Raw genomic sequence first — 13,726 nt, forward strand, 5'->3', positions numbered from 1 at the left:
AGCCTAGGGCTTGCCGACTGGAAGGTTGCGGTTCGAATCCCGCAACAGGGTGAGTTCCCGTTGCTAGGTCCCAGCTCCTGCCAACCTAGCAGTTTAAAAGCACAAAAGTGCAAGTAGATAAATAGGTACTGCTCCGGCGGGAAGGTAAACGGTGTTTCCGTGCACTGCTCTGGTTTGCCAGAAGTGGCTTAGTCATGCTGGCCACATGACTCGGAAGCTGTCTGCGGACAAATGCCGGCTCCCTCAGCCTATAGAGCAAGATGAGAGCCGCAACCCCAGAGTCATCCGTGACTGGACCTAACGGTCAAGGGTACCTTTACCTTTAAGTGTCAGTTTACTCAAGGCACAGTCATGGATACACAGTCCAACCTCTTCATTTCCAGTACTTGCTAATTAGCACATACTAAGTGAGCAGAAAATCTGTGAGGGAAGAAGTCCTAGAACTGTATCAGCAGACTTGTCTTTTTTGGAGTGGGGTGGGAGGAAACTCAGCACTGAGCTTCTCAAGTAGACCGGTGTACAACAATAAGCTTGATTATCAAGCTCTCAAACCAAGGGGGAGTGACCTAGTTAAGCCTGGCAGGACAGCTTACTCTATGGTGTTAACCCTTTTATGCATTAATCAGACTTAAACGTGTTGGTTATGCCCCTATGAGCTCTCAGGCATATTTTTAAGGGTAATTGGTTTTAATTATTCATTCTGGTCAAAGTCTTTTATTAATTTTGCTAAGTAAGCAAGCTGGTTCACTTCTTAATATGATAAATTGATAAATTCAATCTCCAGGGAGGGCTGGGAGAGATCCCTGTCTGAAACCCCAGAAAACTACTCATCATGGAAAATACTAAGCTAGATGGACCAATGACTCCATATAAGGCAGCTCCCTATGCTCCTAGTCAAACATATTTATGGAAAGAATGCGCTATGCCCTGTATAAATTTCGTTTCACCAACAGCTTGCAGAGAATAATTTCTGTAAACAATAACATGCACCATTAATTATTCTGCAGACACAGGAAACATTATACATAAACTGGGACATAGTTTTTAGCCTGATACAGTTTAGCAGTCCATATTTACCAAATGCACTGCCAATGGGTGGGGGGGGGGACTCTTGAAACCTGGCAAGAGTAAATTTGTACAGCTCACTTCAGCACAATTCCTGTGTCTCTCTGTCCATCCTCACTTTTAAGTATTTTGCTTTGCTTTCCAGCTGGATGCTGTTAAAAGATATTCAGTGCATGCTAGCTATCCCAGAGCATTCTGGATTACTGATATGGCAGTTCCAACTTTAAGAGCAGGGTTTTCCAAATCGCCAGCTGTTGTGCTACAATTCCCATCATCCCTGACTACTGGTCCTGCTAGCTAAGGATGATGGGAGTTGTAGTCCAAAACCAGCTGAAGACCCAAGTTTGGAAAACCCCGTTTTAGAGCATGGTTTTAGAGTCACTACAGGTTTCTCCAGGGTTCTTTATAAGGACTCACCTTGCTGACCAATTTGGACACCTACCAATCAATCATGTGATTGATAGGTGGACGGTCAAGTGGGCCCATGCAGTCTTTGGTCCAGAGCAAAAGGTGTTGCCTGTCTATGTACTAAATGTCTGAACTAATCATTTGCAGAGAACTGTTGAAATTAGGCGAAGCCCAACAAGCAGCCTTAGGGAATACATTGTCCATTTGAGGTATGCATTTTTTTTATTAAAAAAACAAACTACTAGGTGAAGCTGGCCTTGTGGTAGTATTAAATCCTCTGCATTCTACTGTTAACTTGGTGTCAGAACCCAACAACATATCCTAGGTGGTGAGCAGGGGGAGAGATGGGAACAGAAACCATATTAGAAACTCTTAAGTGTGTTTCAAGTATGAATGGGAAGAGCCAACAATATCCTCTTGCTTATCCTAACAGAGTCAACAAAGATGTCATAGAGAAGTTGGAACAATGGTGGAGCTGAGATCAGTGCTGCTTTAGAATTAATGCAGAAAACTCAAGTGAAGATAGTGTGTGTGTGTGTGTGTGTAACGAGTGCTAGATCAAGTGCATGCAGGAAGAAGGGTTGGACATTTGAGACGAAGCAAAACAGCACCTCACCTTTAGGTTGGTCCAGGACAGGATAGGCGTTAATTAGTGGTATCAAGGCCAATCAAGGATGCCCAACTTGAAGCCTATGATTTCTCCCCAATGGTTCTGTCAGAATGACAGAGCACCTGCTGCATCAAAAGCAGCACTCATATGCTCTTTGACCAGGGTAGCAAACCTTCCCAGGCCACAAGCTGCAGAAGAGGGGATCACTGTTTGTCAATCAACATCAACACTCCTACGGCTAGGGGATGGGAAACCTGTGGCCCTACAGCTCCCATAATCTGTGACCATTGAGCAAGGCTTGCTGGGGCTGATGAGAGTTGCGAGTCCAACAACATCTGGAGAGCCACATGTTTTCCATTTTTGGGCTAAATGCAAACTTTCTATCTGCCACTGGGAGAAGCATAGCTGGCTCTTTCAGATTCTTAAGATACACACAAAAATGGTTCATCATTGCTAAAGTATTGCCATGGGATACAGAGAGTTCCCTGCTAGGACATGACAGCTTGCATAAGAAGAGGTTTTATAATACCAGATGTGTTTATATACTGTTCCCCTGAGTCAATTCTCACTTTTGTACAGGGTGGATAAATAAACCAAATTTCTTTTTTAAAAATTCAGTTATGAGTTTGCTTTCAAAATAAATTGATCTTAAATGCAATCTGCACTTAATGCAAATATAAGAAGATGACCCACTTATGAGATGCTACTTTTATTAGTAAACTGGGGATAAATCATAATCATCAGTCATTACACATCCCAATAGGTCATGAATATATGGCTTGTTATCTGGACCAAGGACCGGCAAGTTAGCCCAGTGATGGATCACCATGTGAAATTTTACTCTTATTTCATGTCAAACTCCAATTAGCTCGGAGTCAGTAAATATTTATGATTAGCTCATTGCTAACCTTCTAGAAGAGGTCACATACCAGCAGTGGGAAGGGCCAGTGTGGGTGGGGCAACCCACTCTCATACACATATAACACACACTTCCATTCATACACATCACAACTTATCACACCACAAATACCCCCCCCATATTAGGCTTGAAAAAACATTTGAGTTTTCCCCAATTCTAATTGCGAGGAGGAAGGGGAGATCCTCACAGAGACTGCAGGGCATGACTATCATACGTCCTACCCCAGCTGAAAGATACACAAAGATCTCCCCACTCTGGAAGCAATTCAGCTTGAAAAACAGTCTCATTGCTCCAGGCACCTTACCAAGCCTAATTGCTGTGATGGAGGGTTGCAGGACAGTTGAGCATGTCCGCGAGGCTGTACTTGGGCAGCCTGTATCCCAATTTATAACCAAGCATCAGCCAAAAACCATTGACATTCACTTTCCATCTCATGGTCTGTCTCCACTAAGGACCACCTGTCCTTGTGTCTGAATGAGATTGATGTTTTGTGGTGGGGGGTGGGTAGGGCAGTTATATGCCCCACATGTGTTTATTTTCATTAAATACATTTACAGTGATGCAGTGCTATAACAGTGCTACAGTCATCCAGTTCTTCCCATTAACAAAGAGTAAATTTAATCTAAAAATAAGCTTTTTCTTTTTTCTTTTACACCACACTTAGGAAATGTATAGTGTACCATCTGAAAGTTCTAGGTCATTTTTTTATGGTAACAGGAACCTTGGTGTGATATTTTATTTAGACAGTATATAATAATAAATGGAGAATTTGGATTTTAATTGATTACTTGACATAGACTTTCTTCTTGGTAATTTAAATTGCTGATCTAAATTACTATGGTTTAAAACCATCCATCCTAGCCCCCCCCCCCCGAGACTATCACTAAATTCCAGGTCTGAGAAGTAGACAATTTCAACAGCCAGGGAAAGATCTAAGTCCAGAAATTGAAGGTCATACTTCAAGTACAATATTTACAGAAGGCAGCTACTGAGGCAACCCTCCCCAACCGTTGCAATATAAAGAATAAAAACTTTTGAATGTTTTTTTTTAAAAAAGAAATGAAGCAGATTTAAAAGAATTTGGTAATTATTTTAATTCAAAATGACCCAACGCAAAACCTTACATTACAAAAGGAAGAACAAAATATGTTACGATGCTGCTAACACAGAAAGAACTGCATGGAAGATAAGAATGGCGGGCAAAATGGTACATCATCCTTCTCACAGTGAAATTTGCAACAAACTGACCGTATTGAGTTAGACTGGGATTTCAGGTTTCATTAGCCCACCCTTCATTAAAACCTGACATAAAATCCACAACAAAGGTCTCCATCTCAGGCTCCGCTGAAAGAAACCGGAGCTTGCCACAGACAAGAACCACCAATTTGCTTCAAGTGTTCTTCTGTAGGCAACGTCCCCAGGGGACTATATTCTCAGTCACTTGAGGCTGGTGCAAACGAAATGCTGGCTCTCTGTAAGGTAAGCCATGATTTGTAAACATGGCTTTGCTTAAGGAATGTGGGTCCTTCTCACTCCTTCTCTATCAGGGATTATTTCCTTCTCATTGTCCAGTGTCAGCTTTAACTATGGTTGAAACATTGCACCTGCACTGTGGTTAATGCTAAAATAAGGTTGCCATCTTAACCAGGATCTGACACAGACAAGGGGAATCCTGGTTAGCACTGGTGCAGATATAGCATTAAACTGAATGGGGGTAGTGGAAGAGAGTTTGTGCTTAGAGAAGGAAAAACTTGTTCATGTAGCTGGCTTCTAATTTGCAAATCAACACTTGCAGGGAGCCACAGTTACTCCTACACTGGGCATCTTTGTGTGTATGAAGTACCAAACACCAACAAATACAAAATGCTGTGTCTTCATGCTGTCCCTATGAGGACAGATTGTTCCTAATATGAATAATGAAATAAGTAAAAAATGAAAAATGAAACAGAAGCCTTGGGAATTTACAAATATGGTCTCTAATATTGTAAATAGATTAGAAATATGGTAATTAAATAATCTAAAAAACAGACTCTTACTCTGCTGTACATTTATAAACAGAAATATTTACAAAACTCTGGTTTTGTTTTTAAAAGAATGAGGTTTGTGGTTTGCTAATGATCTTCATCTTGTCCATTTCTTTGGTGTGTTTGCCAATTTGTGTTTTGTTTTTTAAAAAAAGCTATATAAAAATGTTTAATATTAAAGAAGTGGGATAAATGCTCTTATCTTTTTTCCTTTTTTTTGGAATTTAAGCCAAAACATTTAATGGAAAAGCTTCCATCATTTTTTAGTGGTAAAACCAAAATACATCAACATCATTTCATTCTGATTCTCTTCTCAAAAACAAGTTATGTTTGCTCAAAGAGGTACAAATTTTTCAGGCTGTATAACCCCTAATTGAGTTGGGCTTGCATGGAGATATGCACAATGCACATTCTGCCCTTTGGCTCCAATTCAACATGGTGCATATGCTATGGAATCTCCTGTACATTAAAAAGAAAGATGACCAGCTACCGAGTTAATAAGTCAAAGGCTTGATTTTCTTAGGAACTGGGACCGAAGGTTGCCCTCCCCACTTTGCCTTCAGCTAGTCAAATGGCTTTACTGAAATAATGGATAACACAGTAGGGTTAAGGGAATTTTACTTTATGGCCTAAGATGTACTTCATTCAAAGTGTGTCAATTATTAAAACATTGGGGCAGGGGGAGAGACACGAAAACAAACCTCAAACAAATAAATAAATGGAATTATACATTTCATTAAATAGCACTTTTGTTATCAGCAATACATTTTATATATATTTTTTGAAGTCACAGCAGCAAGACAGAATAAAATTCACCTTACAATTGATCCCTGAACCAGTAAAGACTACTAGGCTGGTAAGAATGCACCATCACTTTAAGAAAGTCAACCAAACTGATCAAAGCCTGAATCTCCAGTAAACTGGACTGGGGTCTTAAGATACCAAAGAACATAAAAATTAGAAGAGATTGGGAGGCTTTTGTGAACATTTCCTTGAAGATCAAAACAGACGAGTTGCTCCTAGCTCCTTATCACAAGAAACAGGGACCTTGTTGTCCAGACTTGCAAAACCCTTGTATTCACTAAAGACCATCTGATGAAGTATACGTAGCTTGAATGCTGTTCCAATTAAGGGCAAACTAAATAGAATAGAATAGAATGATGTACTAGTTGGCCACTAAAATTCCATTTTTTAAAACAAACAACATACATTCCTCTGAAGTAGAATCTTGATAAGGGGGGGGGAGGTATGTGTGTTGGGAGGAAATACCTTGCACTTTAAGTCAGTGCTTGCTGAGCAAAAAGTTGTCATTTCCTTGTAATTGATTGACAGCAACAGGATTGATGCTTATGAGAATGGAAATTAATGCTGCAGTCATGTACCATCGATTACATAGCTCTAGTGATCCTAAATTACTGACTTCTGTTCCCCTTTAAGAAACAAGTGGTGGGAAAGTGATTGGAAACTGCAGAGAGAACTAATAATGTTCCCCAAGTGCAATCTATGTTGAATCTCAGATGGAATCCCAAAGCTCAGGATGCTAAAGCCACTGACATAGAGAGGATAACTTTTATAAACTCATTTCCTTTGCAATCTCAACTCCTATCAAACTGTAGGCTTTATCCGTAACCTGTGCAATAATTAAACGTGCCAGTTTCAGCCTAAAAAGCACAGGCTGGGTTCTTGCAGATTTAGATTTGTGCTCAGAAACTTATCATCTTCCGAGTGAGAAAGTCTCATTACAGTGGGGTTATATAGAGAATCTTCAAAATAAAAAAGGTCCAGGTGCTGTGGCTAAGTTTTCTATGGGTATGGCCAATTATTTATGCTTCAACATACTTATGGAACTAAATTGTTCACACAAGGTTCCCCTTTAGATCTGTGACCTACAGATTTATGGTAAATTTTACACAGATCTGCATGTCAGCAAAGGTATTTTGAGATGCTGTGTTTACACCACAGCCCATAAGAACAAATTAGGGTTTGGTGAATCAGCCCAAAGTCCTAATTAACATCAAGCAAGCTGAAAACACAACAGGTTTCAGGATATGGAGCCCTTTTAAAAATATGGAAACCCAACTGATAGGCCAGATTCTGGTTTTAAGAAGATTAACCTCTTGCATGGGGGTGAGGGGAGGAAGAAGTGAGCCACAACAGTCCAAACTAGATGCCTTTGAAATTTGGGAGGGGTAACAAAAATATCTATATATATATCCCAATAAGCAAGCAGCAATTCCAATAAGTAACGAACATCATATTGAGACCAGGGTAGGAATGTGTGTGAATCACATGTGTGATGGAGAAAATATAAATCGGGGGGGAAATTATTGCATATGAGAAACAGGATGCATCGGCTTTGAAATTAGATTAGTTTTCCGTTAATGTTTTTATAAAAAAGAAATACAGAGAGACCACAGAGGCATCTGAGCAGTGTAAAACCTAATTACAAACAGCAGCGAACATACTGGCATCAAAGGAAGGATAAGACATATGGACATCTGAACTACAATTATTATGTTAAAGATCCAACTTGGGGGGGTTTTAAGAAAAAGGAAGAAAAGAAAAAAACAATGAAGGTGGCAATGTTTCCAAAGAGCTATCGTGTTTATAGTAAACTCTGAACACCCTAGTTACAAGCCTGAGCCATGATTCTGAGAAAAGCACCTTATGGGTAGAAAATAGTGACCATATGGAAAACAGTCAATTGTCAGGACTCCTTATGAGGAATAAGCGGATACCCATATTGGTCCTTGGCACGGGAACAATGCTAGTGGGCTTAATCCAGTAAGCACTGCTGCTATGTAGATCCTACATTTCAGAGGGTCCTGCCTGGGATTCCCCATGGAACAGAGGCTATACAACAGTAGTGTGTTGTGGATTACTTCCTTAAGTCTCCTACTTTTACTTTGTTTAGCATTCACTCAGCCATCTCACAGTATTACACATGCTACATTGGGGTAGGGGAAGGATCCCTTTGAACAACTGACATTCTGTCTTCATTTCAAAGCTGCAAGTTTAAGTTTTTTAAAAATAAAAAAAATAAGATACTCACCCCTGTGGAGAGGGGTTGGGGAAACCAGACTACAATCGTAAAGTTGTATAGAGAGCTTGGATCTTGTAAACTTGGACCAAGAAATAATAAAAAAGTAAGACCTTCTAGCATTTGGTATAAAACACCCCCCTCCCAAAGAAATTGTATACCTGCCTTCTGACTTCTCGGGGAAAACAAAAAATCAGAAATTGCATAGGATATACGTTGTGCAAGGTGGCCAGCCTTTGAAAGGTATCTGGAATATAAACTAATCTTGCTTATCGTCCAACGTTTTTGCAAAAATGTCAGATATCGTCAAATTTGTGTTTTAAGTAGTCTTTCATAACCTTGGCAATTGGTAGTTCGTCAAGTAGTTTGAGGTTTTGAAGGCCTATACACTGGCGGATTTTAATTCGGCATAGATCTTGTAAGTTCCGTGGCTGCCCTGAAAAGAAGATAAAAAGAATATGCCATCATTAAAAGGTAATTGAAAGCTGAAAGCTGAAACAAACAAGCAGAAACTCTCACAAGCACTACAAAGCAGAACAGCTAAATGTCAGGTTTCAGCTAAACTATCCAAGTTAGAAACAATTAGCAGCAGGTCTCAAGCAGAAGTCTTTCCCAACCTTGCTACCCAATAGCCTTTTAAGGATGCCAGAATGAACCCTGAACCTTTTGCATGCCAACTATTACTATGCTCTAACACTCAGTTGCTCCCTTCCAGAGTTGCCCAAGAACAAATTTTAAGCTAACTGCAGAATGAGATGCACAGACATAAAAAAAGAAAGTATTGCCAACTCAAACTTAACCATATAGACATTTGCTTTAAACCACTAGTGCATGATTTTATATTCACATAAATTTATGGTATTTAAAGGCGAAACCTGAAAATCCCAGAAAGATTTCATGAATATTGCGGGGGGGGGGGGGAGAAGGAGAGAGAGAATGAGATTTTCTCCTTTTCTGGACATACTACTGTGATTGCTAACAGTTCAGGAAATTTTCAAACAGTATTCTCTCAATAGTGTTCAGACATTCACAACATTTGAATCGGATTGTCACATCAGCATTCACAAGTGTACATCGAAAGTTGAACATTGACTGTAGCCTATAGAAAAACATCTCACATCCAAATCTGCAACAGATCTCCTGAATAAAATGGAAGGGGGTTGGCAGACAATCCACACGTAGGGCAGAATTCCTTAAGAGCTGATTATTAAGCGTCTTGACATTTCCCCCTGATAAGCTGAAGAGCATTTCCTGGGAATGTGCTAACAATGGACATTTCCAGTGTTAAGCACCAGTTGCCACATCTATTGGCTCTTGGTGTCTAGAGAACTTATTCATTCTTGGTTGCATTTGAATGAAAAAGGGAGGGGAGGGGAGGATTATAGACCAACACCAGTGAACCTTCATTTGGCAAATGTAAAATGTTATTAGTAATCGGGCAAAAGCAATACAAGTGAAGAAGGCAACAAATCAAGCTCTACCTAATGATGATTAAGAGGTAATACTAAGTGCAGAACCTCTGCCAAGTTTGGAAAGATTAAAAGGGAGATTAGACATGACAATTAAAAGACTTCCAAAGCCAGCACATTCAGAAATACAATGGTATCAAAACTAACTCCATTAACCCTTCTCTGTCTGCTTCCAATGATGGCACATGTTTGAACCATCAAATTTAATGAAGGCTCTTATTAGTAAGTTTTATTCTAGAAGCATAGGCAGCAGCTGTCTGTTCCTTTGGTACAGGCAACAGTTGAAAAGCCTGATTTAAGCAAACACTTATAACCCACCCTATCCCAGGGGCTCAAGTTCAGTGAATGCAATACTACTTCAAAGAGACAGAAGCTGAGAACTGTCAAGCTGGGTACTCCGAAAACTGTAGCTGCTGTCAGGTGAGCCTGCCCACCTTTTCCAGGGGGGAGAGGGCAGCTAACAAGTTCCATTTCCAACACAGACCAGCCACAGCAACTCACTTCCAGGTGTGTATTTTGTACACCTGTATATGGCTGGAGGCCACCTCACCAGTACAAGTGACTTAGATCATCAAAAGGTGCGACCATTTCATAACACTGTTCAGCAAAATCTGAGAATTCTGACTATTTGGAACGTTAACCAATATTACCACGACCCTATTCGGAAATGCATGTCGAAAACATTACTGCATACTAAATTCCAATTTGATTTTGTGACTGTTATTTTCTCAACTAATAAGGATTTGGAATTTCAATGTTCTTTTTTATACTGGTTTGTTGCAATATAAATTATAGTATGTAAGGGATAGTGAAATATAGTATTTAGCTGGAAAATGTTTATAGTTTACAAACTGCCCAGCATTGATGCAACATTATGCACTTCATTTTCTACAATTTTCTTGTATACGGGAGATGCACAATATATATTATGCGAGATATGACTGAGCGGTATTGAAATATGATTATTTGAAAAAGAATTCTGAAACAAATTGATATGATAATGATTCTGTCTGTGGGATGGATGAAATGAAAGATTTACAGTTCAGATTATCCTGCTAATATATTGGGGAGTGAATGATTCAAAGTTGATTTGTGGATATGACTCCAAAAATTCCTGAGAAAATTAATTGGGTAAGAGATCCCAATATAGTCTCTTGAGGAAAGGGAAAAAAATATTTAATGAAGGAATTCAAACTTTCAGAAGATAAACACAAGAACTGAAAGAATATACTGAGAAACCTAAGAGTGTCAAAAAAGATTAAAAACATCAATGAATAAAGTACATGTTTATGTAAACAGCTTTAAAGAACTTGGTGATAAATTGGATAGTTTAGTTCAAAGAGAGAATGATTTTGGGGATATTGTTCCTCAAGTGCATTAGCAAAGAGCATTAGGATGTGCTCAAACTGAAAAATGGTTGAGATTAAAATATTTGATATATTCAATAATTTTAGAGTTTTAGATTTAAATAAGAGATCAGCTTATGATTTTATATGATTATGCATAACTGCAATGTAAATATACAGTGGAAATTCCATATGTTCCTTTCAATGTGCCCAATTCAACATATGAGTCCTCATTCCAAAGTTCTCCCCTCATGAGGCATAATGGGCAGCTATCATGAGCAGGGCCTTTTCCAAACTGGCACCCACCATGTGGAACATCCTATCAAGTGCGATCTGTCAGACTCCAATACTTTGATTTTATGTGGTTGGTTAAAATATGGAACTTTAGGAGAGCATTTGGGCTTAACACATAGGAAACTGCCTGATGCAGAGACAGACCTCCAGCCCATCAAGTTCAGTACAGTATTGTCTACACTGACCAGCAGCTGTTCTCCAGGGTTTCAGACTAGGAACATTCTGAGTCCAATCTCAAGATGCCAAGGATTGAACGAAAGACTTTCCATATGTAAAAGAGATGCTCTTCCTCTGAGCTATAGCCCTTACCAAATACTTGTCTTACAAAATTGCTGCTTTCCCCCTTATAACTGTGGTTTTATGAATTACTTTCCTTGATTAACACTGTTCCTAAATTTCTTCCATTTCAGAAATTATTTAAAATGCTGGGCTGTCATCTTTTTGTATATTGTTTGATGTTCTATTATGTAAGCTACTTTTGAAGTTTGGGCTTTTTTAAAAAAGTTACTTAAATAAATAAAATAAACTCGTAAATTGAGAGATGACTAAATCAGAAATATTTCAATTTATCAGCTGTAAAGTGAAAGTAGCAACTGTAATTCTTAGTTACAACGGACAAAGCATTTATCAGAAGGAGAAATAAAATTTTACCGGATTTTCAGTCAGCTTTATTAAATAGAAGTAGAGTATTTAGATTTTTGGACAGATACACTTTGGATTATGTTTGCAATAAATGGGTCGTATTTAAATTGATAGTATCTCTCAAGAAGGTAATATGTAATGTAGAAGCAAGTAATGGCACTAAAACAATTATATCTTTTCGAGGTACTACATGTATATTAAGAGATTTGGTTTTTTTCATAAATTCAAATTAATATTTATGTTGGTTAGTTTAATTTTTTTTATATATAGATGATGCCCCAGTAGCATTATAACTGGATGCTTGTAAATACAGTAGTCAGATGGAAGACTGTATGTGAAAATTAGATAAGCTTTTATTACTAGATAAGAAACTGTTAGAACAAAACAAGCCACAGAAAATCAAATCTCTTAATATACATTTAGTACCTCGAAAAGATATAATTATTTTAGTTAATGCCATCACTTGCTTCTACCATTACATATTACCCTCTGAGATACTATCAATTTAAATGCGACCCATTCATTACAAACATAATCCAAAGCGTATCTGTCAAAAATCTAAATACCCTAAAAAGCTAGATTAAAAACTATGGCAAAATATTTGTAATGGGGTTTATTCAGAAGGGGCAGGAGGGGGGAAAGGAGGAAAGATCTGGGATTGCACTGGTTATACTGTATTACATAAGCTTTGTAAAAGGTATGTGTGTTTGCCACATTTTTCAATGTGTTATAGTAAGTGCTATGCTGAACCTGACCAGCTTTTGTGAAGTTCTTCACCTGCATTTTCTCCCTCTTTTGTGAGTATGTGGTGAAATTCTTCACTACTGTGGGACTGGTTTCATAGCCATATTCCAAATTCTATAATGTTAAAACTTAATTTTATTTGTGATTCTGAGAATCAAATTTGTGAAACTCCATTTGATAAAAAATAGATTTAATGACCTTCTGGGAATATAAGTTTAGATATGTTGTAAGCCATTATTCATCATTTTTGGTATGATCTCGCAATTGTTTTGTTAGCCTTTTCCAGTGTATTAATGTTTATTCCTAATGTTATGCAATTTTAATTTTAGCTAAAGGAAACAAAAAAGTAAGACAGAAAACACTGTGATCTAAAGATTTGTTTTGGAAACTAAGGCGGGGAAAGGGAACTGAAATGCTGATGCAATCGCTAACAGTCTCCTAATTTATTTATTTCTCCCATCTTTCACTGGGCAAGGTGTTTCCTCCATCCCTAACCCCATTTGGGGGAAGAGGCTAGGGCTCCATCCTCAAGGAGGAAGAGGGACCAATTTGTGAATTGTCGTATCTGGCTGTAGCAGGGCGAGCCTGTGGTGAATCCCCTCCTCTGGGTGAGGAGGGTGAACCATTTATTTGGGATCTTGATGGTCCACCCCCATGGCAATTATGGGGATGGAGAATTTGTGGCTACCCTCTGGGGTAAGTCGTCTCCTTGTACTGCTGTTGATATGTTCTACATATGAGTTCCGGCAAAACTGGATGGTGTCTGACAAACGCAAAATAAAATCTCAAGAGAGGGAACAGTGACTGAGAAATCTAATTAAATTACTTTCCATTCATACAAATATTTGTTTCTACTCACCTCCCCACAAGTTAACTCCTCTCTTAAGACTCTTCCCAAGGAAGCCCAATTCTCTATACAAACATTACTTCCATGTGAGAAGTGTGTGAAGTCTTTGAATTTACATTCTCCCAGAATACAGGAGTACCTGTGTCAAATTAGCTGTGTTTATATGCCATGGGAACCCACAGCCAACTCTTTCATGACAGTGTATATATATGACGAAGCAGTTGGAGTTTCATGAGTGAGGTCACATCCGGGTAGAAAATAGTCTCTGCAAATTTCTGTGGTAATTAATAAAACTGCCTTGATGTAGTGGTCAGTGAC

The 13,726-nt window shown here is 38.7% G+C and overlaps 1 protein-coding gene across 4 annotated transcripts in view; it reads right to left on the reverse strand.

Moving 5' to 3' along the window:
• Window positions 1–4,071: 4,071 nt before the first annotated feature.
• The window catches only part of ASB7 (ankyrin repeat and SOCS box containing 7), a 38,835-nt gene continuing 29,180 nt past the window's right edge, over window positions 4,072–13,726 (reverse strand). For all 4 annotated transcript variants that reach the window (XM_081839272.1, XM_081839269.1, XM_081839271.1 and 1 more), the window contains exon 6: window positions 4,072–8,502. In XM_081839272.1, the coding sequence (XP_081695398.1) occupies window positions 8,363–8,502 (140 nt within the window). In that variant the 3' untranslated portion in view covers window positions 4,072–8,362. The remainder of the gene's footprint in view (window positions 8,503–13,726) is intronic.

This window comes from Podarcis erhardii (genome assembly GCF_964252035.2).
Source record: "Podarcis erhardii genome assembly, chromosome: 14".
In the NCBI taxonomy this organism is placed as follows: Eukaryota; Metazoa; Chordata; class Lepidosauria; order Squamata; family Lacertidae; genus Podarcis; species Podarcis erhardii.